General features: G+C 41.9%; 1 protein-coding gene across 28 annotated transcripts in view; it reads left to right on the plus strand.

Moving 5' to 3' along the window:
* The window catches only part of LMO7 (LIM domain 7), a 222,374-nt gene that overhangs the window by 88,293 nt on the left and 106,391 nt on the right, over positions 1-27,690 (plus strand). For 27 of the 28 annotated variants that reach the window (XR_002336692.1, XR_002336693.1, XM_021065678.1 and 24 more), the window contains one exon: positions 4,574-4,643. The exons of the other annotated variant lie outside the window; for it this stretch is intronic. Coding sequence is in view for 25 of the 27 variants with exons in the window: in XM_021065678.1 (XP_020921337.1) it covers positions 4,574-4,643 (70 nt within the window). In the remaining 2 variants the exon portion in view is untranslated. The remainder of the gene's footprint in view (positions 1-4,573; positions 4,644-27,690) is intronic. 28 annotated transcript variants of the gene reach the window in all.

A 27,690-nucleotide genomic window follows, 5' to 3' on the forward strand; every position in this document is an offset into this window, starting at 1 on the left:
TGTGGCTGTGGTGTAGGCTGGCGGCTACAGGTCCAATTAGACCCCTAGCCTGGGAACCTCCATATGCCGTGGCCTAAAAAGAAAAAAAAAAAAGTTAGACAGTGGATTTTATGAAATATTTGACATGCCAGGCCCTTCGGTAAGTGCTGGGAGATGTGTTTGGAAGGAGAGACATCCTTACACTTAGCACTGTTACTGCCTGGTTGCTCTGTGGCTCATTCCATCACAGGGCTCTGTCTTTAATAGACGCAGAGTCTGCATCTAGAAGAAACCTAGGCAAATGATTACGTGTCAAATGACAGATAAAACAAGGCATTGCCCTTTCAGTTTTAAAGAAAGGTGTCATATCTTTATTATTTTTTTAAAGTAAATACTTACTGATAGGGACAGTTTGACTAATGTGGGCATCTATATTTAAAAAAATGGAGTCAATCAAAAGATATTAGAAATACATACGTGTGACTAACTAACCAAATACTTCGTAGCTTAAAAAGTTGACTCTCACTGCATTGATCTACTCTTTGATGTCAGTCTTTCTGGTATATTTGGAAAAATCTTTGGGAGTAGAAAGTTGAAAGATCTCTTTCCATTTTCTCCCTTTGCTGAAGAGCTTTCTGATAAAAGGGAAATGAGCTTTGGCATTTGGAACTTGTTCCCAGGGACCAAGAGAGAGCATCACGGTCCAGTTCTCATTAAAGCCTTCTATATACCTGAGCCAGATGTCATACTGAGTTTGGTGGGCAGTTTCCCTGGAGCATCACCTCTGACTTATATTTAAGGTCAGGTCACATTCACTCATGATGAGCTTTCTGAACAGAGGCAGCTTTCTAGCATTTATATACATCAGCTCCCTTGGAGGGAGGGGACAATACATGTTGGGGTCAAAGCGAAAAGTAAGTAGGGAACTGGAGGATGAGCTGAAGGAGAGGGGAGGCGGGCCTTGTTGAGGGAGTTCCCTACCATGGGAGGTAGCTAGAGACTAGGTAGGTGTTTCCTGTTCTGCTTTTCATCTTACCAAGAGAGCAACCTCCGATGTGATGTGTGAGGAGAGCACAGAGCCAGGTTTATACCATGGCCTGAGGAAAAGCTTCGGGGAGTTGGGGTAAATCCTATATAGGATTAGAAGGGTGGGGCATGGGATGCAGGCAGATACAGTGGTCCCTGGGCTGCCTCTAGTTCCCTGTGCACAGAGGAGTCTGGACAGTTATCATGGTATATGATATATTTCTTTTCTTTGTCTTTTAAGGGCTGCATCTGTGGCATATGGAGATTCCCAGGCTAGGGGTCAAATTGGAGCTATAGCTGCTGGCCTACACCACAGCCACAGCAGTGGCAGATCCAAGCCACATCTGCAACCTACACCATAGCTCATGGCAACGCTGGATCCTTAACCCACTGAACAAGGCCAGGGATCGAACCTGCAATCCTAATGGATGCTGGTCAGATTCATTTCTGTGGAGCCATGACGGGAACTCCCTGATAGTTCTTGAATAGAGCCAGTGACCTGAAGTCAGTGTTGCCTTTAGGAATTGCACAAACGTAAGAATGCTTCCTACGCAAACAAGTTCCATTTGTAAAAGGGAGTAGTATCTTTTACATGTGTCACTTATATTTTGTTTGATCTAAGACTATGCTCCTATTCCTTTAGGAGACTTAAATTTCACTAAAGTAAAAGTTTTATAAAACTTAATTTTTCTCCCTAGAAGAAATATCCTAAAAGTTCTTCCTCTAATTTTGGATGAAAATAATTTACTCGTGATTCATAATCACATTGGATGTTCACTCTTTGCCAAAACTGTGAGTCCATATTCTGGTGCTTGGAAATGACACCATTTTAACAATTGCCAAAATGAAACAGTGTTTCCCTCTAGTGACACCACTTTTTAGAGGGTCCTTTGCATGTTACCCAGAGTGTCGTTTTTCCTTGTGCTTGTTTCCATGTTTGTACATGGATGGGGAGGCTCAGGAGCGGAGGACGCTGATCCACTGTGTGTCTGCTGCTTCTCAGTAATTGGTCTGGCACTTTCTGATGAGAAAGGAGACCATTAACTCGTTATTGGGAGGCAGCATTGATCTGTGCTGTTTCCTTTACCTCTGTCCCTGGCTTCCTTCAGCTGACTTAATTGAGAGTAGTCTCTGTTATTAGCCATTCCAGAAACTGTATTTAAAAGCAATTCTCTTGACATTACTAACACTGTAATACAAAAATTGTAAGGGAAGTAAACAGGTGAATTGAATGACATGGCTCAAGTCACCAGTGACTCAAATGGGTGGAGGAGGAATTTACGACACTGTTCCCTTAACAAGGACGACTAATGTCAGACTTCTCTGACATTTGATATGGTGCCCCAGCGCTAAGTGGTGTCCAACTTTTTATGTCACAGAAAGATGACATTTTAAGATCCAAGCTCCTTTAGGAAAGACGCTACCAACTGCTGTGAGTTTCTTGCTTTACACTAGGCTAGAACTTGGTTTCTGTTAAGTCGTGTTTCAGTTATTCGTACTGTGTGCTGCAAGAAGGCCACCGATAACAGAATTCAAGAAATACTTTTAATCGGGAACCACTGGAATTAAATTGGAACTGTCATTTCTTTTTTTTTTAAGAGTTTGTTTTGTTTTGTTTTATTATTTCTTGGGCCGCTCCTGCGGCATATGGAGGTTCCCAGGATAGGGGTCGAATTGGAGCTGCAGCTGCCAGTCTATGCCAGAGCCACAGCAACGCTGGATCCGAGCTGTGTCTGCGACCTACACCACAGCTCACGGCAACGCCGGATCATTAACCCACTGAGCAAGGCCAGTGATTGAACCGCAACCTCATGGTCCCTAGTCGGATTTGTTAACTGCTGCGCCACGATGGGAATTCCTGAACTGTCATTTCCTATAAACCTGCTCAGTTCTTCTCTGGCTCCTCAGCTAGTCATGAAAGAACAGGACTGTGGCTATGAAAAGAGAAAGCCTTCTTTTGTAGGTGCTTTTCAATGCACCACTAAGAAATGAGGAGTCAAGAAGTAACAGTTCTGGGAAATACGTGAAGTTCAGGGGCGGTTCTCTCATCTGTGTGAAGTTGTCTGAAGATATTGGTGTGAAGAAACTCTGAAAACAGAAAAACAGCTTTTGTTCCCCAGACTAAATCTTCATAAGCCACTGTTTTGTAGTTTTGAATCCCGTTGAACCACATTCTGAAGGTTATTAAATGGAGACTTTTGTCTTTTTTATTTTTAGCACACTCAAGTGTATATATAAATCTCTGGAATGTTGAAGGAGTGACATTCCACAAGTGTCAGATATATATATATATATATATATATTTTTTTTTTTTTTCTGTTGTCCATTGTGAAGGAGAGGCCAGTAAATTAAAAATGTTTGATTCTTCCTCCTCTGTTTGCTTTCCATTTGGAGCTCTGCTAGAGAATGAAGAATTGTTTTGTGGAAGCCTTCCTGAATAGGAGAACCAGTTTCAGATTATTGTCTTCCGGCAGTGATTCATGATGAATTCACCAAGCCAGCATTAATAGAAAAGCGTTTAGTATTACGCTTGGATGGGTACTCTTATCGGGCACAGCAACCAGCACCACAGCAAAAAGAATAAAATTTCGCAGTAATCTAGATTTAGAACCAAAAATTGTCCTCTTAAGTTTCACGTGTCAAAGCTGGGTTCTAAAAGTGTTTTCTAGTCTTGAGACTTACAGATGTCTTTGCAGATTCTGTAACAGCAGCGTACATGTGTTCAGTGTTAGATTCTGAGGTAACTACTAGCCTCTTTAGGGGAGTTTGGGTGCATTTAACTTTTACCCAGTCATTCTGGGGTAATGACAAAGCAGTTGATCACAGACTTGAGTGAGTTACCCATGGGGACTAGTTAATTACGTGGATGAGGTCCACTGTACCCTTGAAAGCTGGCAAAAAATACGGTTACCTTTTAAAACATGGATCCGTTTGAGAAAATCAGTGAAAATGATTAATAGAAAAAAGTGTTCCTAGGTCCAAGATAACTAAATTGTGATGAAAGAGGGTCTTTTTTTTGGGAGGGGGGCACACCCCTGGCGTATAGAAGTTCCCAGGCTAGAGTTGGAGCTATAGCTGCCAGCCTATGCCACAGCCACAGCAATGCCAGATCTGAGCCATGTCTGTGATTTACACCACAGTGCCAGATCCTTAACCCATTCAGTGAAGTCAGGGATCAAACCCGTATCCTCATGGGTACTAGTTGGGTTCATTACCACTGAGTCACAACGGGAAGTCCATGAAAGAGATTGTTAAACTGACTGCTGAAACAGAATCAAATATTATTGTGGAACTATTTTTAAGGACATGGCTTTGAATGTAGAAATGTTTCTGGATGTTCTAAGAGGCCCATTCACCACTGTTTGTAGTGCTTTTCTTTTTCCTTTTTCCTTTTTTTTTTTTTTTGACTTATTTTCTTGGTTGTTTGCTTTCTGTTGGGCTCTTGGACCTGAAGAAAATATTGGGGATGGATGAGGGACACATATGATTTTTGAGAATGTTAAAAAGAATGCTAAACTGATACTGGCATTTTTGTAACTGCACACGTTATTTCTTTATTTACTTTTAGTTTGATTAACAAGCTTAAACCTGGTATCATTAAGAAGATCAATAGACTGTCCACACCAATAGCAGGTTTGGTAAGTAATACATTATCTTCCAAAGTAGATTTCTTCATTAATGAAATGTGAAAAGTTGGGCGTAAATAGGTTCTCTTATCTGGAATTATCATTGAATTTGGTTTGGGATCTTCTGCTCAAGCCAAGTATTTTTAGTGATTTCCTCCTCATATCTTTAGTTCCTCTTTCTGTTTCCTTTCTGCCTGGAGGCTTTTATTCTATTGATTTAAATTTTTTGTTTGTTTTGCTTTTTGTGCCCTTGAACTTCGTATATCATCTTTCCTGCCCATTTCTGCCACAGATTGCATTTATTTAGGATCACGTTCTTTCTGAAGCTCAGCTCTGCATACATGGTTGGTTGACCACAGTTTAAAAACTGTCCAGGAGTTCCCGTCGTGGTGCAGTGGTTAACGAATCCGACTAGGAACCATGAGGTTGCGGGTTCGGTCCCTGCCCTGGCTCAGTGGGTTAACGATCCGGCGTTGCCGTGAGCTGTGGTGTAGGTTGCAGACGCGGCTCGGATCCCACGTTGCTGTGGCTCTGGCGTAGGCCGGTGGCTACAGCTCCGATTCAGCCCCTAGCCTGGGAACCTCCATATGCCGCGGGAGCGGCCCAAGAAATAGCAACAACAACAACAACAACAACAACAACAAAAAAGACAAAAAAGACCAAAAAAATAAAAAATAAAAAAAATAAAAACTGTCCAAGGTTTACGAGTTGTTTCTGGTGCTTCATGTTTTTGCATTATCCATGCAGATCTTGGGATGTATTTGCAACATACTTAAGCTCAGTTAATCCTTTTTGGTCTCCTGCCAACACCCTGTGTGATGCTGAGCAAGTCACTGTCTTCCATTTTGCCACAATAATATCCATAAGATGACCATGGATGAGTCTTTAGATTCCTTTTAGGTTTAAATTCCGACTTTGGTATATGAAAAATATCCCACCACTGTCCTTATGTAGATACTCTGGTGGGTCCAGACCCTTGAGAAACCAATAATAATGTGGGACTATATCTTTGGAAATAAATAATTTATAGTTAGGTACAAATGATGGATCATTATTAGCAATCCCTAAGAATCAAGGCTGATGATAGGAATCAGTTAAAAGATTTATTTTACAGGAGTTCCCATTGTGGCTCATTGGTTAATGAACCCAGCTAGGATCCATGAGGATGCAGGTTCGATCCCTGACCTCGCTCACTGGGTTAAGGATCCGGCATTGCCATGAGTTGCAGTGTAGATCGAAGATGCGGTTTGGATCCTGCTTTGCTATGGATGTGGGGTAGGCTGGCAGCTACAGCTTTGATTCGACCACTAGCCTAGGAACTTAATATGCTGCAAATACAGCCCTAAAAAGACAAAAAGAATTTTTTTTTTTTTTAAACAGAACACTCACGTTTAATACAGCTTATAACTGGAGTGTAAATAAAGTGTGTGATATCTTTGACATGGTCAGGCTGCATGTAATACATTCATGAACCTCCTCTTTGGTCATCTGTGTGTTTGCAGATGTTAAAGGTGTGGTGGCTTAAAGGTGTAGGTACTAAAATTTCTCAGTTTGCACTTGGAATTAAGATCTCATCAAAGTTTTGACAAGAATAAGCTGGTGGCAGAGTGTTTATTATTAGAAAATATCTGTTTAGGCGAGAAGGAGTTTTTACAGTTTCTGTCCTTTTATTTTTCTTTAAAATATCAGAAAATTGCCATTTTCTTTTGAAATGTGGTATATATACACGATGGAATACTACTTAGCCATGAAAAACAATGAAATAGGAAGTTCCTGTTGTGGCTCAGCAGGTTAAGAACCTGACATGGTGTCTTTGAGGATGCAGGTTCAATCCCTGGCCTTGCTCAGTGGGTCAAGGATCCATCATTGTTGCGAGCTGCAGCATAGGTTTCAGATACTGCGTGGATCTGGTGTTGCTGTGGTTGTGCTGTAGACCACAGCTGTGGCTCTGATTCAGTCCCTATCCTGGGAAATTCCATATGCTACAGGTGTGGCCTTAAGAAAAAAGGAAAAGAGAATGAAATAATGATATTTGTGGCAATATGGATGCAACAAGAGATTATCATACTATGTGAAGTAAGTCAGAAAGAGAAGGACAAATATCACTTATATGTGGAGTCTAAAATATGGTGCAAATGAATGTATCTAAAAAACAGAAACAAACGTGGAGAACAGACTTGTGGTTGTCAAGAAGGAGGTGGGAGGAATAGGATGGACTGGGAATTTGGGATTAGTAGGTGCAAACTATTGCATTTAGAAGGAATAAGCAGTGAGGTCCTACTGTATAGCATAGGGCACTTTTGTCCAATCTCTTGAGTTAGACCATTTTGGAAGGTAGCATAAGAAAAGGGATGTATGTAGATAGGACTGGGTCACTATTGCTATACAGCAGAAGTTGGCACAGAAATTGTAAATTAACTATACTTTAATAAAAAAATAAAATAAATAGAATGCGATTGATCCTTAAGCAGTGCAAGAGTTAGGAGTGCTGATCTCCTGAGGAGTTAAAAATCTGCGTCTAACCTTTGACTTGCCCAAAACTTAACTCTAATAGCATACTGTTGACCAGAAGCCTTATTGATAACATAAATAGTTAATTAACACATATTTTGTATGTTGTATGTATTATATACTGTATTCTTACAATAAAATAACCTAAAGAAATATTAAGAACATAAGGAAGAAAAAAATGCATTTACAGCACTATACTGTATTTATGGATACCATAAGTTTGCATCATCTGTTTATCAGATATACATCTGTCAGTACTTATGTCAATATTTCTTATGATACAAACACTACAGATGTTATACATATTGCTAACACTGGAAATCAAATTGAAAAGATATGAAAAAAAATTCATATTTATGTACAGGTATAATAATTCATGGTTGATGACAAACTGCAATATGATTAGTTCATGATGGCCTAGACTATGATACACTAATGAGTGAATCATTATACAATTTTTATGGCATACAATATTACAGTCAGTCATAATACAGTATTAGAAACATTATTACATAAAAAAAACCCACTTACCTGCGATAACAGGCTGATGTGCCGTTTCTCCAATTATGAGAAAGAGGCTTAGTGTACTCTAATGTAATTCCTTAAAAGCAAAGTTATAAAACAGAAAACAAATACATTATTAATTTATATTAAATATCCCTCACTTTATACCTAAGGAGACTATCTACATATATTTTGCACATTCATGATATACCTTTTCCTTAATTTTTTTTCTTTAAAAATTTTTTTATTATAGTTGGTTGCAGTGTTCTGTCAATTTCTGCTGTACAGCCAAGTGACCCAGTCAGACAGATATATACACTCTTCCTTAATTTTTAAAAATATTTCTAGGCTATATGGTTCATCTGTGAGTTTTTTTCACAAAGCTCCAAAATTTTTTTCCAGTGTATTTCTTGAAAAAACTCCATGTGTTAATGGACCTGTGCAGTTTGAACCTGTTTTATTCAAGGATCAACTGTCTATATATAAAGTTCCCAGAGCAGTTGGGCTCAAATATTAATTCCTTCCTTCTTACCAAATCACTTTATTTCTATGACCAAGCAGCTGACATATTTTTATTGGTTTCAAATTTGGTTAGGTAAAAACCTTTCATGTATATGTGTGTGTGTGTGTGTGTATACATATATATCAATTACTTCTAGTAATATAGCAAGTCAGAAGGTATTATTTAAGGAGTAAAATGCAAGATGTTTGGTTTCTGAGGTCTTTCTAGGAAGAAACATTCCATTTAATAAAATATGTTTTATATGAAAATAACTTTTATGAAATAACTACTGTGAAAATTCAGTGTATAAATTGTATTGCAAGTACTCTGTCTTTTCAAATGGCTTGAGTTAGTCTCAGATAGTTCAGTGTTTAGATTTTAAATTGTCATTTCTTGGATCAATTACATGCCTTTTAAATAAAATTAGCCTTTGACTCCAAGCACCCTGCATATTTGGGACGCTTCAGCTGTTGCGGTTTATTATGGTTGGCCACTCCAGATTTTATTCCATCTTCTGATTCTATGATTAGATGAAAGCACCAGTGTATTTTATATTTAAATCCAAAGGTCTCTCCAAGTGTTTCTATTTCAAGTATCAGAAATTCTATCCTGCTGTGGTGTAGTGAGTTAAGGACCCGACTGCAGAGGTTTGGGTCATTGCTGAGGCACGGGTTCGATCCCTGGCCTGGAGCCGTGGGTTAAGGGTCTGGTATTACCAAAGCTGTGGCATGGGTTGCAGCTCTGATTTGGATTTGATCCCTGGCCCGGGAACTTGCATATGCTGCAGGTGTGGCTAATTAAAACATTAAAAAAAATTCTATCTAGTTTGGATTTTATCTCTGGAAACTAAAATGAAATGTATTTCTGGTCTATTAAATAGAATAATTTCCCAAATAACAGACAGGGAGGACTTCCACTTGGACGTAAGAGCCTAAAAGTGACCAGAGGCACAGAACTGAGCTATGTGCATTTAGTTTGACGTCATTTTTATGTGTCATTTGATTCTTCCTTCTCATGCTTGTGTGTCAGGAGAGTTTTTCTATCAAAACTTCTTAAAGCCTCAATTTCAAGTGCAAATTAGAATTCCTGCATCTACCTAGTAGTGCTGTTAGGAGCACGGGAAGAGATGATATAGTCATAGTCTGGATGTTCTATGAATGTCCTTTGGTATCATATTCATTCTTTTTTTTTTTAACATTTTTTCACACGTGTCTTTTTAATTTAAGTTTATTTATCTTATTATTTTTTTTTTTTTTGGCTTTTTGGGGCCACACCTGAGGCATATGGAGGTTCCCAGGCTAGGGGCTGAATCCGAGCTGTAGCTGCCAGCCTGCACCACAGCCACAGCAATGCCAGATCTGAGCCTCATCTGCGACCTAAACCACAGCTCATGGCAACTCCAGGTCCTTAAGCCATTGAGTGAAGTCAGGGATCGAACCTGCGTCCTCATGGATCCTAGGCACATTTGTTTCCACTGAGCCATGACGGGAACGCCACACATTCATTCTTTTAACACATAGTTGAGTGCCTACCAGGTCAAGAATGTTTGGAGTTTATAGGGATATATTAGAGGACAAAGACATAGGGGCTTTACACTCAAAAAACTTACCTTCAACTGGCGGGGGGCGTGGGGGGGATTGGGCAAATAAATTAACAAATGAACAAGAAAGCACCAGATGGTGAATGTGCTACAGAGAATTACTGTAGACTGACTTTCGTTGCACACCCGTGAGCAGTTGCAGTTAGACCATGAAGGTTGACCTCTAAGAATTTCACAAAAGCAGTGTGTCAGAAGCCTTAGTTTTGGATACTTAGAGAAGAGAGATATTAAATTTGAGCCAGACTCTACTTACTAGTCATTTTTTTCATTCACAGAGTTGAACGTAGTGACTGGTACATACAGGAGGTCGCCAGTTCTTTTGAATGAATGAAATGAACAAGATTTCTTTTCTTTTTTGCTTTTTAGGGCCACACCTGCAGCATAGGGAAGTTCCCAGCTAGGGGCTGAATCAGAGCTACAGCTGCCGGCCTACACCATAGCTGCAGCAACTCGGGATCTGAGCTGTGCCTGCGACCTACACCACAGCTCACAGCAACGCCAAATCTCCGACCCACTGAGCGGGGTTAGGGATTGAACCCGAATCCTCATGGATACTAGTCAGATTTGTTTCCACTGTGCACAACAGGAACTCCAAAATGAACAAGGTTTCCATTCTGAGAAATAATAGGCTCTAGAAAATTAGGTCTTTGATAGGATAGTGTTATAGGTTGAATTGTGTTCCCCACAAAATACAATATACACATCACATTTTATTGTGTTTGGCTTTATTGCACTTTGCAGATACTGCTTTTTTTTTTTTTTTTTTTTTTTTTTAAGCGACTTGAAGGTTTATGGTAACCCTACTTTGAACAAATGTTATCAGCTCCATTTTTTTTTTTTAAACAGTATTTGTTCACCCACATCTCGGCCATATTTGGGTAATTCTTGTAGTATTTCATACTTTTCCATTATTGTTATATTCTGGTGATCCATAATCAGTGATCTCTGATGTTATCCTATGACTCTCTGAAGGCTCAGATGAGGGTTAGTATGTTTTGGCAATATAGCATTTGTTAATTAAAGCATGTATTTTGTTTTATTAGACATAATGCTGTTGGACATTTAATAGACAATAGGATATTGTAAGCATAACTGTTAAAATTTTTAAAGGATTTTTATTTTCTTCATTTTAGTTGGTTTACACTGTTCTGTTAATTTCTACTGTACAGTGTAGTGACCCAGTCACACACACATATATACATTCTTTTTCTCACATTATCTTCCATCATGTTCCATCATAAGTGACTAGATACAGTTCCAAGTGCTATACAGCAGGACCTCATTGCTTATCCATTCCAAAGGCTGTAGTGTCGCATCTTTTTTTTTGCGGGGGTGGGGGGGGGTGCACGCCTGGCATATGGAGGTTCACAGGCCAGGGGCTGAATTGGAGCTACAGCCACCGGCCTACGCCACAGCCACAGCAATGCAGGATCCGAGCCAGGTCTGGGACCTACACCACAGCTTATGGTGACACTGGATTCCCAACCCACTGAGTGAGGCCAGAGATCGAACCCACAACCTCATGGTTCCTAGTTGGGTTCGTTTCCTCTGCGCCACGACGGGGACGCCTAGTTTTGCATCTATTAACCCAGACTCCCAGTCCATCCCCCTCCCTCCCCCTCCCCCTAGGCAACCACAAGTCAGTTCTCCAAGTCCATGAGTTTCTTTGCTAAACATAGCTTTTATATGCACTGGGAAACAAACAAAAAAAAATTCATGTGACTTGCTTTATTGTGATAGTCACCTGCAGTGTCTCTAAGGTGTGCCTGCATATTGAGGTCCTAAACTGCAGTCCCTCAGAATGTGACCTTATTTGGGAATAGGGTTGTCGCTCAGAGTATGGGAAGGGAAGTCATAATCGAGTTAGGGTAGGCACCCTAATCTGATATGACTGGTGTCCTTACATGAAAATGGGCATGCGAAGGCAGATACACACAGGAAGAAAGCCGCGTGACAGCTGAGCTTTGAAGTGATACATCTACAGGCCAGGGAAGACCAAAGGTTGCCAGCAAACCACCGGAAGCTAGAGAGATAAGGGAGCATTCCTTTAGGGTTTCATGGGAGTATGGCTTGTTGAGCACTTTGATTTTAGATTTCTAGTCTCCAGAACTGTGAACCGATAGATCTCTCTTATTTGAAGCCACTCAGTTTATGGTACTTTGTTATGACAGTTGTAGGGAACCTGTGCAGATAGGTAAATGCTTTAGTTAGCCCTTGCTTTTTAAAAAACTTTTTATTTTGAAATGTAAATTCAAGAGGAGGTTGCAAAAAAAAAAAAAAAAAAAAAAAGTACAGGGAAGTCCTCTGTGCCTTTCGTCGTTTCCCCCACGGTAACATCTTGCCTAACTCTGGTACAGTATTAAAACCAGGAATTCAGGGGTTCCCTTCGTGGAAACCAGGAATTCAGGGGTTCCCTTCGTGGCTCAGCAGTTAATGAACCGTACCTGGATCCATGAGGATGTGGGTTTGATCCCTGGCCTCGCTCAGTGGGTTAAAGATCCTGTGTTGCTGTGAGCTGTGGTGTAGGTTGCTGACACGGCTCGGATCCCGCATTGCTGCTGTTGTGGCTGTGGCCGGCAGCTGCGACTCCGATTTGACCCCTTGCCTGGGAGCTTCCATATGTGGTGGGTGCCACCCTAAAAAGCAAAGCAAACAAACAAAAACAGGAATTCACATTTGGTACATTCAAAGCCTCATCAGATTCACCAGTTTTACATGCAGTTCATGCTTTTTTTGGTAACAAAGAGCAAAGAGGCTTTCAAGCTAGGTGAGATGAAGAGAGTTTTAATGCAAGGATTTCCCAGAGGACTCTCATTCATCTTGTGCTCAGGCATAAACATGGCAGCAGCATTCCATATAATTGCTTTTTTTCTGTGCCATTTCTAACAGGACGTGGTGTCCCTTAGTTGAGTTTCCCAAGAGAGGAACCTGAATGGATCAGATTACCTTTTCTTTCCAGGCTACAGATATAATAGGTCAGTGGTGAGCTGGTAGATGAGTTCCTGGAGGGAGGGAGTGGTTTTGGCTAAATTAGGCTGTGGTCAGGTGTATTCATTCTCTTTGGCTTGTTCAATTCAGGGGGCTAGTAGGTTCAAGTGGTTTCCATGAATGAGGTTTGTGTGGGGTAGATAGACCAAATTAAGTCAAATACAGGAATAAGTATGCAATTTCTGTGTAAGGGTTTGTTAAGCTATGTGAGTGTAGGAGTTCCCATCGTGGCTCAGTGGTTAACGAATCCGACTAGGAATCATGAGGTTGCCGGTTAGATCCCTGGCCTTGCTTAGTGGGTTAAGGATCCAGCGTTGCTGTGAGCTGTGGTGTGGGTTGCAGACGTGGCTCGGATCCCCCGTTGCTGTGGCTCTGGTGTAGGCTGGCAGCTACAGCTGCGATTCGACCTCTAGCCTGGGAACCCCCATATGCTGTGGGAGCGGCCCAAGAAATGGCAAAAAAGACAAAAAAAAAAAAAAAAGATAAAGGTATGTGAGTATAGTGCTCCAAGGCTTCTCTTCCATTACTTCTGTCTTACTTTCTGTCAGCTGTGACTTTTGTCCATTTCATGTCTGCTTACCGCTGCCATGTGCATTTAGCTTTGAAACCTAGGCAGTGGATTTACCCGTGGCAGATGGCCCTGGGTGAAACACATGGAATATCTCTTGAGCAGTGACAGCAGAGAGACACATATTTAGATGGTTTAGAAATATGCTGAATATTTTGCTTGAAACATTCATATGCTTATCTGATTATTTTTTCCTTGGGAAGTTAATAATCATGTTTCCAGATATTCTAGAGATACGGCTTTCCTCGCTTGACTGAGTTTTATAAAGAAATACGTTTTCCCCTGTCTTTCAGAAATTCTCTTTTTTCCTTAGAAAACCATGCTTAAAAAAAAAAAATTCTAACCCAAGAGTTTGAGTCATCCAAAACATTAGGTGCTCTTAAACATGGGCATGTTCAAATGATCAAACCCCAACCTTTATTTGGGAGTGGAAAAACTCAACCTCAAAACAAAACCCTGAGAAACAGGCAAGACATTCTGATGGTGAAAAGAGCCCTCTAACTAGAATAATATTTACCGTCCGATGTATTAGCATGCATGAAATACAATATGTGTAGAAAACATCAAGGAAGTCATTAACGCTAAAACTTATAGTCATCTTGGACGCCTAATGATTTATTTGTATTTTCTAAAGTAGGGTTTCTCAACCTTGGCACTATTGACAATTGACATTTTGTGCTGGCTTGTTTTTTTCTTGTGAGAGTCTGTCCTGTGCATTGTAGAGTGTTTAGCAGCTTCCTGGCATCTACTCACCAGTTGCCAGTAGCACCATGCCCTCCATCCCCCACTTGGGCCAACTAAAAATGTCCCCTGACATTGCCAGTGACTCCCCGGGGTTAAATCATACCTGGCCAAGAACACTGAGTTGAAGAATCAAGAAAGTAAACACTACCCTTTTCCATGGGCTCGTTTGCTGAGTGACGAAAGATGTGATTGATCTTCTCATGCTTTGCCATTTCAGTGGCAGTTTGCCTTTGGAAAGCAATGATAGTTCAGAAAATTTAGTTTGAGTTATTCGTTTGTATGAATGTTTGTGTCTTTCGGTGAGCTCAGTAGAGAAATCTTCAGCCTATCCACACTGGCATAAAATATGGGCTGAATTTGAACATCTTTTCTCTAAAGGGTTATTCTTTCAGATTTCTTCAAGAATAGAATGTGTAAAGTGTGACTATAGAGGCTGGGAAGGTTGTTTCCTCATTTAGGAATGCTGCCGAAGGCAGGAAATGGGCAAAGATGCCGGCTAGCCAAAGCTGTTAGATGTGTCATTGTTCCCTGCCTTCATAATGGTTATTTCAAGAAATAAAGCTATGGGTCCTTTTTTACTGCTGTTTTTCAGAAGGATATTGAGGTCCATGTTCTCATAACCTATGTAAAATTATTTCTGGTTCATCCTCACTCACCTATACACTTGGATGTCAACACAGGAGTGCAGCCTAGTCTATGCCAAGGTCACTGCTGAAAAAGTTGTTCCTTCTAGTTGTAATAGAAAATTCCCTAGAGGAATCAGCTATAAAATTTAAATATTCTCATTCAGGTTGTAGCATGTACTTTTCTAAAAACCAGTCTCAAGCAGTGACTTTCTTCATATCATTAAAAAAAAAAAATCTTTAGTAGAGTTCCCGTCGTGGCGCAGTGTGTAATGAATCCGACTACGAACCATGAGGTTGCAGGTTCGATCCCTGGCCTTGCTCAGCGGGTTAAGGATCCGGCGTTGCCGTGAGTTATGGTGTAGGTTGCAGACACGGCTCAGATCCTGCATTGCTGTGGCTCTGGTGTAGGCTGGTGGCTACAGCTCCGATTCGACCCCTAGCCTGGGAACCTCCATATGCTGCAGTCCTAGAAAAGGCAAGAAGACCCAAAAAAAAAAAAAAAAAAAAAAAAAAAACTATAGTAAAATAAACCCAGGGTTAGGGGAACAAAGGGATTAGGAGAGGGGAGGTTTTTGAGCTCTCTACAAATAAAAACAATGCATGAGACCTCAGGACAGAATGTTTTCAGGGGAAAAAAGCCTACTTCTGTTGCCTTTCCTTTCTCATCCAAGTTGAAGTAATATAACAAGCGCAAATGTAATTACATTCAAAAAGGTGGCCCTTTTCTGGGTAAGAGGCAGCCATAAATTTGGTATGGTTGAAGAGAAAATACTCGGGGATTATTAGACTGTTGGATGAGTAGCCAATATAAACAATATTGGATGAGGAGCCAATATCAACACATGCCTTGCTTGAAAGCATGGTGACTGAGAGTTGCTCTGTGCTGGGTCACCCAGTGTGTGTCTCGCAGAGAATATCATTCCCACTGGTAATAAGCAAGATCGATTTGTAGACTATTTGGATGCTGACATAGGCGAAGCACAGATAACTGGCGACAGCATGGGAAGAGGGGGAAGATGGAATTGGAGAGCTCCTTTAAGGTAACCCTTTCATGGGAGGATCAATAGAGTCTGTTTTCTGGTCTGGAATTTTATTGCTGATTTGGTAGGTGTGTTGAAGGAGATCTTCTGCCAAGCAAATTCTTTGTGATTGACTCATCCTGGCCAATTTGATGATTTAGCCAATAAGAGCAGCCTTCATACTGCACTGATTCTGGCTGCCGCTGTCCCCACCTTTCAAGGAATGGGGGTCAACATTGAGGTCTCCTCCCATTACCCTCCTCTTGCCTCAATGCTTAGTTTTCATATTCTTGATGTCCTCATACTTGACAAATAATGAAGGATAGATAGATATTTCTATAGCTTGCTATTGCTCACCTATTACTGTATTGGAACCATTTCATAGAGGTTGGATCAGGCCTTGGGGTTTCATTGAGTTAAAGATTTTTTTCTTTTCTTTCATTTCCTAACAGAGACAGTTGAGGTTAAATTATATCAATAAACTTGATTAAAACTTCTCAGTTATGCTCTCATGATTAAGACTACATTAAAGAAATGTTTTTATTTCAAAGGAAGGGCGAGCCACTGCTACAAGCTGTGTAATTACACCTCAGGCACAAAAATTTAAACTATTCTTATTTTACTAGTTTGCCAATCCGTTATTTTCTCTGAAAAAAAAAAAACTAACAAAAACATGGAGTACTTTTTCTTACTTCTTAATAAAGACATAGGAGCATACCATAGTGTTGCCATTTTTTTTTTTTTTTTTTTTTTTTTAACACAGCCGCACCTATGTCATATGCAAGTTTCTGGTCCAGGCTTGAATCCAAGCCACAGCTGTGACCTATACCACAGCTGTGTGTGGCCGTACTGGATCCTTTAACCTAATGTGCCCAGCTAGGGATTGAACCTGCACCTCTGCAGCCATCTGCAGCCACCTGAGCAATAGGATTTGTAACCCACTCTGCCATAGCAGGAACTCCAGTGTTGCCATTTTTAATGTATTATTCACACTAGTGGAAGAAATTGGAGCATAAAATTTAGTTACTAATTGGGAGTTCCCTTTGTGGCTCAATGGTTAACTAACCCGACTAGGAACCATGAGGATGCGGTTCGATCCCTGGCCTTGCTCAGTGGGTTAAGGATCTGGCGTTGCCATGAACTGTGGTGTAGGTTGCAGACGTACTCGGATTCCCTGTGGTTGTGGCTGTGATGTAGGCCACCAGCTGTAGCTCTGATTTGACCCCTGGCCTGGAAACTTCCATATGCCTTAGGTGCAGCCCTAAAAAAAAAAAAAAAAAAAAAAAAAGAAAAGAAAAAAATAAATTATTAACCAAGATTAAGATCACTTTATGCATTGAAAATGGCATTGTCCATGATTGGATTTTAGTTTAAATAACTTTTTTCTAATGTATATTTTATGGGAATTTCTGAGGATCACCATCTGTATTTTGAAATGTTTTGGGGGTTATCCAGTCACCAAATCTGAGGAAATAGACTGAATGAATTTTTAGGGAATTTCCTCATGAAAATATGAAAAAAGAAAAATATTAAAAAATATTAACAATATAAAGTATTTTTAGGAGATTTCCTCCTTGCCGCCCTTCCTCTCCCCAACTCCCAGTTAAAGATAAGTATCTCCATGAGTAGAAACTTAGAAACTTGGTGTCAACATTAAAGTTGCTTCCAGTGCCCTCATAATAAGGCAGTGCTGTAAATCTGGAAATTCCTGTTTTATTTCTAGCCATAATCTCCTAGTCATGGCGTTGGCACAAGTTTAGGAACACTTCCCTGGAGTTCCAAAACTTACTTGTTTTTAAATCTAAGAAGAACATTTATAGGCCAACTGTCAGCCTGGAGGGCAACTTTTTTTCAAAACATCCATGAATTAGAATTCCTAAAGCCATACTATAATTAGCTGGTAGAGTTAAAAAAAAAATTGATTCAGAGTAAGATTATGTCATACATGACAGTTTTATGCAGGTACAAAAACACTTGGAACAGCTCGCTTTAGGCATCTTTTTAATGTAGAAATTGGAAAGGGAAGAGCAAATGAGGTTAATGAGAAATAGAACCCAGGTGTAGGACTGGGATCAGGGCCTTGGTCACTGAAGGTTTAGGCCCACAACTATCTCTCCTTGCCTAAAATTGCTTACTGAACACCCAACCTGTGTCAGCTACTGTTCTAGCAACTTAGGACACAGACACAAATAAGGCAGAGAGAGTTGCTCCCTAATGGAGCATGGTTAATAAGTCAATAATAACCTGGTAGGTGCCAGTAATTACCATGAAGACTCGGTAATACCTTGTCAATTACCATAATTACACTGCAAAAAAATAAGGTGAATGGGTAGCGAATGATTGAGCGCATGTGTGAGGAGTATTTCAGAGAAGATGCTCAGGGGCATCTTATTTCAGCGGCTGACATTTGATCAGGGAGCTGAATAAAGTGAGGGGGTGGAAAGACATGGGGATGGGAGGGAGTTTTCCGGGAAACGAGGAGGGGGATCAAGGCAGGATCAATCAAGCTAGACCATTCCAGCTGGTCTGGAACTGAGTGAGACAAAGAGGTAGACCAGCAAGGTTGTATAAGGCTTTGTGGGCTTTGGTGAGTGGACTGCATTTTACCCTAAGCAAGGTGAGAAGCCACTGAGGCTTCTTTAAATTGTTGTTAACCATCTTTGGCTGTCTGTGATAAAGATGCACTTATTTGTTGATACACTAAAACCCATTGAATTGTACACTTTGGGTGAATGGTATAGTATGTGAGTTATGTCTCCATACAACTTTAAAAAGATCACAGGTTGGTGGGTGAAGAATAGGCTGAAGGAAGTTAAGAAGAAAAGCCAGGTAAAGAACAATTCTAGTAATTGTGATGATTAATTTTGTGTGTCAACCTGACTGGACCATAGGATGTCGAGATATTTGGCCATACATTATTACATCGTTGTGGGTGTATCTTTTTGGATGAGATTGAGATTCGAATTGGTAGAGTAAAGCAGATTGTCCTCCCGAATGTGGGTGGGCCTCACCTAATCAGTCGAAGGCCTGCCTACAACTAAAAGCCCAATCCTCCTGTGACTAACAGGAAGCTACTCTTGCCTGAGTGCATGCGCCAGGACCTTGATCTTTCCCTGCCTTCAGAGGGACTTGAGTTGAAACATCGGCTCTTCTTGGTTTCAAGCCTGCTGACTTTTGAACTGGTAGTTACTCCATCCCATTGGCCCTCCTGGTTCTCAGGCCTCTGTCCATGGACTGGAACTACACCAGTCAGCTCTCCTGAGTGCCTAGTGTGTAGATGGGCAGATCATGGGTCTTCTCGGCCTCCACAATCATGTGAGCCAATTCCTTCTCATAAATCTCTTTTCCTATATATGTATCCTGTTGGTTCTGTTTTTCTGGAGAGCTTTGAAGAATGCAGTATCTGGGCTAGAGAGGATGGTGGCAGTATTGGAAATAGTGAGAAGTGGTCAGAGTTTCCAAATATTTTGATGGAAAGACTGTATTGGACTTACTTATGGGTTAGCAGAGAAGCAGGGGTTTTCCTGTCAGCAGTTTATCGATGTCATACATGTGGAATAGAGGGTTGGCAGAAGGGAAGGAGAGAATCAAGAGAGATCCTGTGGAGGAAAAGGCAGTTTGCCTAAGTTGGCACATTTGCGAATGTCCAAAAAAGTGATCACTGTTCATTTTAGATGTTGTTTCCCTATCATGGAAAAGATAATTAAAGGGATGGTCTCTGATGATGATGATGATTTTTATTAAGGGCAGCACCCACAGCATATGGAGGTTCCCAGGCTAGGGGTCCAGTCAGACCTGTAGCTGCCAGCCTACGCCACAGCCACAGCCATGCCACCTCTGAGCCGTGTCTGTGGCCTACACCACAGCTCATGGCAAGACCTGATCTTTATTTAATCCACTGAGCTAAGCCAGGGGCCGAACCCGCATCCTCATGGATCCTAGTTGAGTTGGTTAACCACTGAGCCACGACAGGAACGCCCTTTTTTGGGGGTCTACGATTATTTAAGAAGAAGGAAAATAATCACTAGAAGCCAGCCCTGTCCACCACAAACAGTACTCTAAAGCAACAGATCATTGGGCTGGTCCTGTGGAGGGCCCCGAAGATCGGCTAGAGGTCACAAAATGGCCCACGATAGGTTTTGTTGGACTGACAGTTTTTGCTTATTTAAAATTTTAAACCAACATTACATACCCCCAGATTTTCTTTTCTTTTTTCTTTTCTTTTCTTTCTTTCTTTTTGTGTTTGTCTTTTTAGGGCTGCACCTGTGACATATGGAAGTTCCCAGGCTAGGGGTTGAATTGGAGCTGCAGCCCCGGCCACACCACAGCCACACCAATGCCAGACCCTTAACCCACTGAGCGAGGCCAGGGATCCAGTCCGCAACCACATGGTTCCTAGTTGGATTGTTTCTGCTGTGCCATGATGGGAACTCATACCCTCAGATTTTAGATAAAAATCCTCATCTCTGGAGTTTCCAATAAATCTGGTAACCACAGGCCTGCATTTCCCCAAGGCAACCAGTATATGGGGCATCCCTTAGGCAGGATGGGAGTCTCTGCTTTTCTTGGGCTCTTTTGTCATCCACTTGACATTTTGCCCGTTTTTATTCATTCATATTTTATTTATTCATATTACCAACCAACTCCTTTTAGGCATCTCTCTTCATTCCTGTAAAACATCTGTTGCTGTGGCCTTGGTATGGTTGAGATGGAAGAGGAGACCAGCTAACAATGTATGTAGGCGAAATCTTAAATAGTTGAAAAAATATGCTCAGTATTAAGGACCGGAATGTAAATCCACATACACTTGGAGAGAGGTTTCTGGAAGTTTGCCTTAGGGCTTATACTTGACCTATTTTTATTTAAAGAAAAAAGATGGGATGAAAACATGCAAAATTTATTTAGTTTATAAATCTTGGTACTCTTAACACATGAGGCATAGCTCATGTATGGAATATCAAAATCTGAAACTAAAAAATGGTCTGATTAGGCCTCAGTCCAAAAGGGTATTTATCAGGAATACATCTTAACTGTATTTTTTAGTTGAAAAAAATCAATCACACATGAATCCACTGATTTTATATTACCCACAAATGGAATCATGCATTTTATGCCTTTATCCATGACAGCTCACTAATAGGATCACATGATTTTCAATTCAGACTCTTTATATTGAACTTTTAAAAAAAAAATTCTAAAATCGACTAGCCTGTTCGTCTGTTTCGTCCTCCAGTGAACTGTAATGGCTTTGCCCACTGGCTTTTGCCACTGTATGTGATCTCAGCTGACAGTATAATATAGATGCTACAATGTCAAGTTCCTTGGCCTATAACAAGAGAAGTTGGGTACATTCTCTCCATTTACTGATCACTTAACTCTATGCTAGAAATGGTGCCACTCACATATCTCGTGCCTTAGTCCTCACAGTCACTCTGTTAGCCTCATCTTTTTAAAATGCGTTTTAAATTTTTATTTATTTATTATAATTTTTATTTTTTATGTCATAGTTGGTTTACAGTGTTCTGTCAATTTTCTACTATACAGCAAAGTGACCCAGTCACATGTATGTATATACATTCTTTTTCTCCCATTATCATGCTCCATCATAAGTGACTAGACAGAGTTCCCAGTGCTATACAGCAGGATCTCATTGCTTATCCACTCCAAATGCGATACTTTGCATCTGTTAACTTCCGATTCCCAGTCCATCCCACTCCCTTCCTCTCCCCCTTGGCAACCACAAGTCTGTTTTCCAAGTCCATGAGTTTTCTTTTCTGTGGAAAGGTTCATTTATGCCATATATTGTATAGCAGAAATAAGTGATATCATATGTGTTTCTCTTTCTGACCTCACTTAGTATGAGTCTCTCCAGTTGCATCCATGTCGCGTTAGCCTCATTTTATAAGATGACTGTTGTTAGTCATCACTGAAGTGATGGCTGTTTGTGATAGTTAACCCCCCTGGAGTCCTGTTTGGGTTACAGATGCTTCACCGTGAGAGGGGAGGACACAGCCCTCAGGAACCTGTCTTTAAGGCGGGATGGTACTTGGAGGCAGAGGGCTCCCAAAGATGTTGGCACTTTCATCCATTGAACCTGTGATTGTGTGGCAAGGCGAGGCAGGATGAGGGTGCAGGTGGAATTAGGGTTGCAGGAGAGGAGCCTGGATTAGCCAGGGGAGCCAGTATAACCCCAAGGCTCCTGATAAGTGGGAGAGGGAGCGAGAGCAGATAAATGAGAGTCGGAGAGAGACTCGCCAGATGCTGCTGGTTTTGAAGATGGAGGAAGGGGGGGCCTTGGAGAGGAAAAGGAAATGGGTTTTTCTCTCAGAGCCTCCAGGAGGAACGCAGCCCTGCCAACACTTGTTTTAGCCTAGCGAGACCGATTTTGAACTTTTAACCTCCAGAACTGTAAAATCATAAACTTTGCTTATTTGAAGTCACTAAGTCATGGTAATTTGTTAGAGCAGCAGTGGGAAATTAACACAGTGGATAAGAGCATGGACTTGAGTTGAACTGCTTGGTTGATGACCTTAGGCAAGTCACACACCTCTAAAGTCTCAGTTTTTGTGGCATGAGATGGGCATGATAAGACTTTTAAGCTTCTTTTCATGAGAAGTTGAAGTTATTAGGAAAATTGGCTCTTCTGTGGAGGGCCAGTTGGGATAACATGAGAACTGAAACATGTCACATGAGGGACCAAGGATGCTGAGAAAACCAGGGATATTTAACGAGAAGATGTGAGGCTGGGGGACACATGGAGCGTAGGAGGCAGGAGAGCTCAGGGGCTTTTATCTGGGAGAAAGGTGAGGTTTATTTCACATTAAGCAGAGTGAGGATCAATATTTTAAGATTACCGTGAGTGAGTCGTTGGACATTTTTGATGTTGAAATGACTAAAAGTGAGCCAGCCTCATAAAGCAGGGCGTCTCTGGGGCTGGATAGGCTTAAACAAAGGCTAATGGTCCATACACATCCCGTGTAAATGAGTCTCTGTGAGGTGTGGAGTGGCTACACTGAAGGAACGCAAATTCTCAGCAACCTCTAGAGTTTTCCTAGGTAGTAGGTAGTTTTCCTTCATTAAACATGCTTTCTCGATTCATGAAATATGCATTTTTAGCATCATTATGATATTTCTTTAAGCAGTTACTTGTTTTGGAACATGTAATATGGGTAATTTGAGGTCAGAACTTTTTTTTTTTTTAGGACCGAACCTGTGGCATGTGGAAATTCCCAGGCTAAGGGTCAAATTGGAGCTACAGCTGCCAGCCTACACCACAGCCACAGCAACACCAGATCTGAGCTGCATCTGCGACTTACATCACAGCTCATGGCAACGCCGGCTCCTTAACCCACTGAGTGAGACCAGGGATGGAACCTGCATCCTCTTGTTGGGTTCGTTTCTGCTGCACCTCACTGGGAACTCCCAGAACTTTGTTTTCTTTTATTCCCATTTTGTGCCCCCAGCTTCCACCTCTGGCAGCCAACCAACCCATAAGTATTACAATTACTTCATTTATCTTTGGCCCGCCCACAGCATATAGAAGTTCCCGGGCCAGGCAGGGATCGAACCTGGACCATAGCTGTGACCTGAGCCACTGCAGTGGTGCCAGGTCCTTAGTCCGCTGCACCCCAAGGGAACCCTAGAATTAATTCCTTTTTGATGTAAAGTTTAATTGGAATAATATGCGTGCCTGTACCTTAATTCATGCTACAGTTAGACAGAGCCTGTTACTGCTCTTGTGTAGTTAATTGTAACTGGAGTTGATTAAGCATTTCTTTCTTTCTTTCTTTTTTGTCTTTTTGCCATTTCTTGGGCCGCTCCTGCAGCAAATGGAGGTTCCCAGGCTAGGGGTCGAATCGGAGCTCTAGCCGCCAGCCTATGCCAGAGCCACAGCAACTCGGGATCCCAGCCGCATCTGCGACCTACACCACAGCTCACAGCAACGTCGGATCCTTAACCCACTGAGCAAGTCCAGGGATCGAACCCGCAATCTCATGGTTCCTAGTTGGATTTGTTAACCACTGAGCCACGATGGGAACTCCTTTTTTTTGATTGATTAAGCATTTCAATAACTAACCTTTTACCCGAGTACTCAGCCCCTCATTCCTCTGACCTGCTGCCCTCACTTGCCAAGTCTCCATTCTCTGTGTCTTCGTCTAGTTTGGTTCCTGCTCTGCCAAGCAGTGCTGGAGAAAAATCAAATCACCAAGCGGCTGGCGTAGTTATCATGTATAATCCCCCAGGCCCTGAGTGTCACTTGGCGATTCCTCTTAAGCATTTCTGGTTGATTCCTGTTCCTATTTTCACACTTGACAGAACACTACTGCTCTCCTTGTCCTCAATTCCTTTCTTATCAGGAAGTGACCGAGAGTCTTTTTCTTGGTAGAGAAATAAGGACCCAAGGACAGTGTAAAGAGTAGCTGCTTATTTTATTCACAAATAACTGTGGTGGAGTTCCCTTGTGGCGCAGTGGTTAACGAATCCGACTAGGAACCATGAGGTTGCGGGTTCAGTCCCTGCCCTGGCTCAGTGGGTTAACGATCCGGCGTTGCTGTGAGCTGTGGTGTAGGTTGCAGACGCGGCTCGGATCCGCGTTGCTGTGGCTCTGGCATAGGCGGTGGCTACAGCTCCGATTCGACCCCTAACCTGGGAACCTCCATATGCCCAAAGAAATAGCAAAAAGACCAAAATGACCAAAAAAAAAAAAAAAAAAAAAAAACTGTGAAAGTTGGAGCTCTCTGTGTTTGCCAGCAGATTAGAGTCATAAATTACAGGCATGGCGTTCCTGTCGTGGCGCAGCAGAAACAAATCCAACTAGAAACCATGAGGTTGCGGGTTTGATCCCTGGCCTTGCTCAGTGGGTTAAGGATCTGGTGTTGCCGTGAGATGTGGTGTAGGTCACAGATGTGGCTTGGATCCTGCGTGGCTGTGGCTCTGGTGTGGTCTGGCAGCTGTAGCTCTGATTGGACCCTTAGCCTGGGAACCTCTCCATATGCCACAGGAGTGGCTCTAAAAAGAAAAAAAAAAAAAAAAAGAAACCAAAAACACAACTTAAGACTTGAGGTCTCCAAGTCTTTTGACCTTAGGATAAATTGACCTGCACTATGATGTGTGCAGTTTTGGGGGAAATGGATAACGGGCTTTTTTTTTTTTTTTTTTTGAATCGAAAAATCTTGCTTAAAGTAGGCATAGAACCATACTGGGAAGAAGGGGTTAAAATGAGCATGGGAAGAGTGCTTGGCTCATTGATGGGAAGCACTTCCAAATCATGCTGCTGTGGGAGCTTTTCTTTAAGGTGTTGCCTGCGTGTCTCTGAGGTCACAGCCCTGAGCACAGCTCCACTCTCGTTCAGAGTTAATTAGGATTTTGATCTTATTCAGAGCTTCTGTAATAACACTCTTTATTGTCTTGTCTTTAGTTCAAGAGCCCATTTTAGTTCATGACAGCCCTGGACCCTTGTACACTCGGGAAGTTTCTGCAGAAGTGGATCTAACTGGTTTGATCTTGGGAGCGGACCATTGCCCATCTGGTGTGGCATTAAGGTTCCCGGATACAGCGTGTTCTCTCCACATGCTGAAAGTCACCACTCTTGAAATTTTATCATTAAAGATACTTAAAAAAAAATCCTTCAAGTAAAAATGAGAAGTGGCTTTGGGCAGGGTGAGAGCCTAGGGAGATGGGGTATATGCTTTCCTGAAGCTTTGGACTTTGGTGGAACAGAATGGTTCAGTGTGTGAGAGAAAAAAAGGTGGACAGTAATGCCACTTGTGTAAATTAGATGATATAAATAAACCAACACTTTAACAGACCCATTTTAAAGCATGTTAGAGGAAACACCTTTTAGAAATGACTTCCGAAGGTGAAATTCACATAACTGAAAATTAACCATTTTAAGGTGAACAGTTCAATGGCATTTAGTACATCCACAGTGTGTTGCAAGCACCAGACACTTCCTGACACAAGCTACTTTTCAAGGAAATGGAAGGGTGATTTTTTGTTGTTGTTGTTTTTAAGGGCCGCACCTGCCCTATGGAAGTTCCTAGGCTAGGGGTTGAATCGGAGCTGCCAGCCTGTGCCACAGCCATAGGCCATGGTAGTCCGAGCCCTGTTGGTGACCTATACCATAGCTCAACGGCAATGCTTGATCCTTGACCCACTGAGTGGGGCCAGGATTGAACCTACATCCTCATGAATACCAGTAGGGTTTGTTTCCACTGTGCCATAATGGGAACTAGAGAAAGATGATTTTTAAGGTGGGACCAAGTGTTCAGGGCTTGAAGCAAAAACCCAGATGATTTTTAAGGTGGGACCAAGTGTTCAGGGCATGAAGCAAAACCCCTGGTCTTGAATCCTAACAAAGGACCTGCCCATCTTTGCTTTGCAGGGTTTCAGAATGTCTGTGAACCAATGTGCCTTTCATTTCTCCCTTCCTTGAACTGAACTGTGTCTAGTGGTTGCTCTGCACCTGTTCACGCTATGTGTTGGGTTTGCCGCAGGCAGGTAACTTGTTGCTTTAGTTCACTGGCATTCAAGTTGAGAGTGCCTCTCATCAAGGGCTGTCCTTAAGGAATTACACCTGAGGCGCCTCCTGCATACCTGGATCTGATAGAGATGATGAGATTCTGGGCTTGGAGCTCACCTTGCAAAGAGATGAGGGTTTTCAGGGCCTTGAGCGGGGGGCGGTTGGTGTATTCGCATGGGGGAGGGTCATGAATCCTTTTGGCCAGAGAGTAAACCGTCTTGGCACATCCGCAACATGGTCTGCAAAGAGCCTCACCATCTGCGGTTTATGCCCTTGTGTAGTCTTTCCTACGTCGATAGGGCTGACCTATGAAACCCCAGGAGACTGAGGAGAGAATGAACTGTGACTTGAAAAGCTAGGTCATGAGACACCGCAGCCTCCATCTTGCTTTCTCTTGAATCACCTGCTCTGTCAACCAACCCGGGGGAGATGTTCATTTGGCGAAGAACTGAGACTTGCTGCTAACAGCCAGCCCTGACTGGCCAGCGTGAGTGAGCCACGTGGAAGAGGCTCCTACAAACCCCTGAATGTCTTGAGAGGACTGATGCCCCATTTGACCATCTCATCTACCACCTGCTGAGAGGCCTCTAAGGCAGAGCCCTCCTCCTTGGGCCCTTCCCAAATTCCTGATCTTCACAGCTGGTGGGACATCATCAATGTCTATTGCTTCAAGCTGCTAAGTTTGGGGATCACTTGCTGCGAAGCTGTAGAGAACCAATAGAGGTTACTCCCGGGGACTATAGAGACCTGGGAATCTTGGTAAATGTTTGTGGCTTCCTCCTTAGTTAGCAAGCACGGTTCCAGAGGCACTCATCTCTCATATACCCTGGCCGCCTCCACCCCACACCTGTTGTGACTGCCCTTAGAGTTGACTCGGTGGAGAGGGGATTGGAGAGTATGAATGTCTTCAGAAAACAAGCTTTTCTGTTTCTATAGTGTCTGGTTTTATTCATGTCACAGAAAAATTCGAAACTAAAAGGAGCTGTTGCAGTTCTTCAGGTATCTGTTTTTTTTTTTTTTTTTTTTTTTTACTTTGGGTTCTAGAGTGTAGGGATTGCAGTTGTTCAGTGCAGGTTTTTGATCTGAAGATCTTGATGTAAGTTGGGCTGTGAAATATTTTTATGCAGGTTTGGACCTGGGAGGGCTGGGCTTTCCTCCCCTTACAGAGAGGTGTTTGTCCTTGGTAATGGGTTACAGGTCCACAAACCCCTCATTTCACACATGAGGCAGATGGGACCAGAAAGGTTGACTAATGTTTCCAAAGCCACTTAATTGGCACAGCTTACGTGGAGTCCTGGCTACCAGACCAATGAGATGAGATTTGTTTTAGGTTTGCCTTTTGTTTTCACTTTAATTTATGTTTACTAGTTTCAAGTGAAAATGACTCCACTCAATGAGGACTAAATGCTCCCCTTTTAATACTTGGAGCTGGGTGTGGCTTCTTGATGTTTCAGCAGACATGAAAATTTTATTTA

Source organism: Sus scrofa, chromosome 11 (genome assembly GCF_000003025.6).
Source record: "Sus scrofa isolate TJ Tabasco breed Duroc chromosome 11, Sscrofa11.1, whole genome shotgun sequence".
Classification (NCBI taxonomy): Eukaryota; Metazoa; Chordata; class Mammalia; order Artiodactyla; family Suidae; genus Sus; species Sus scrofa.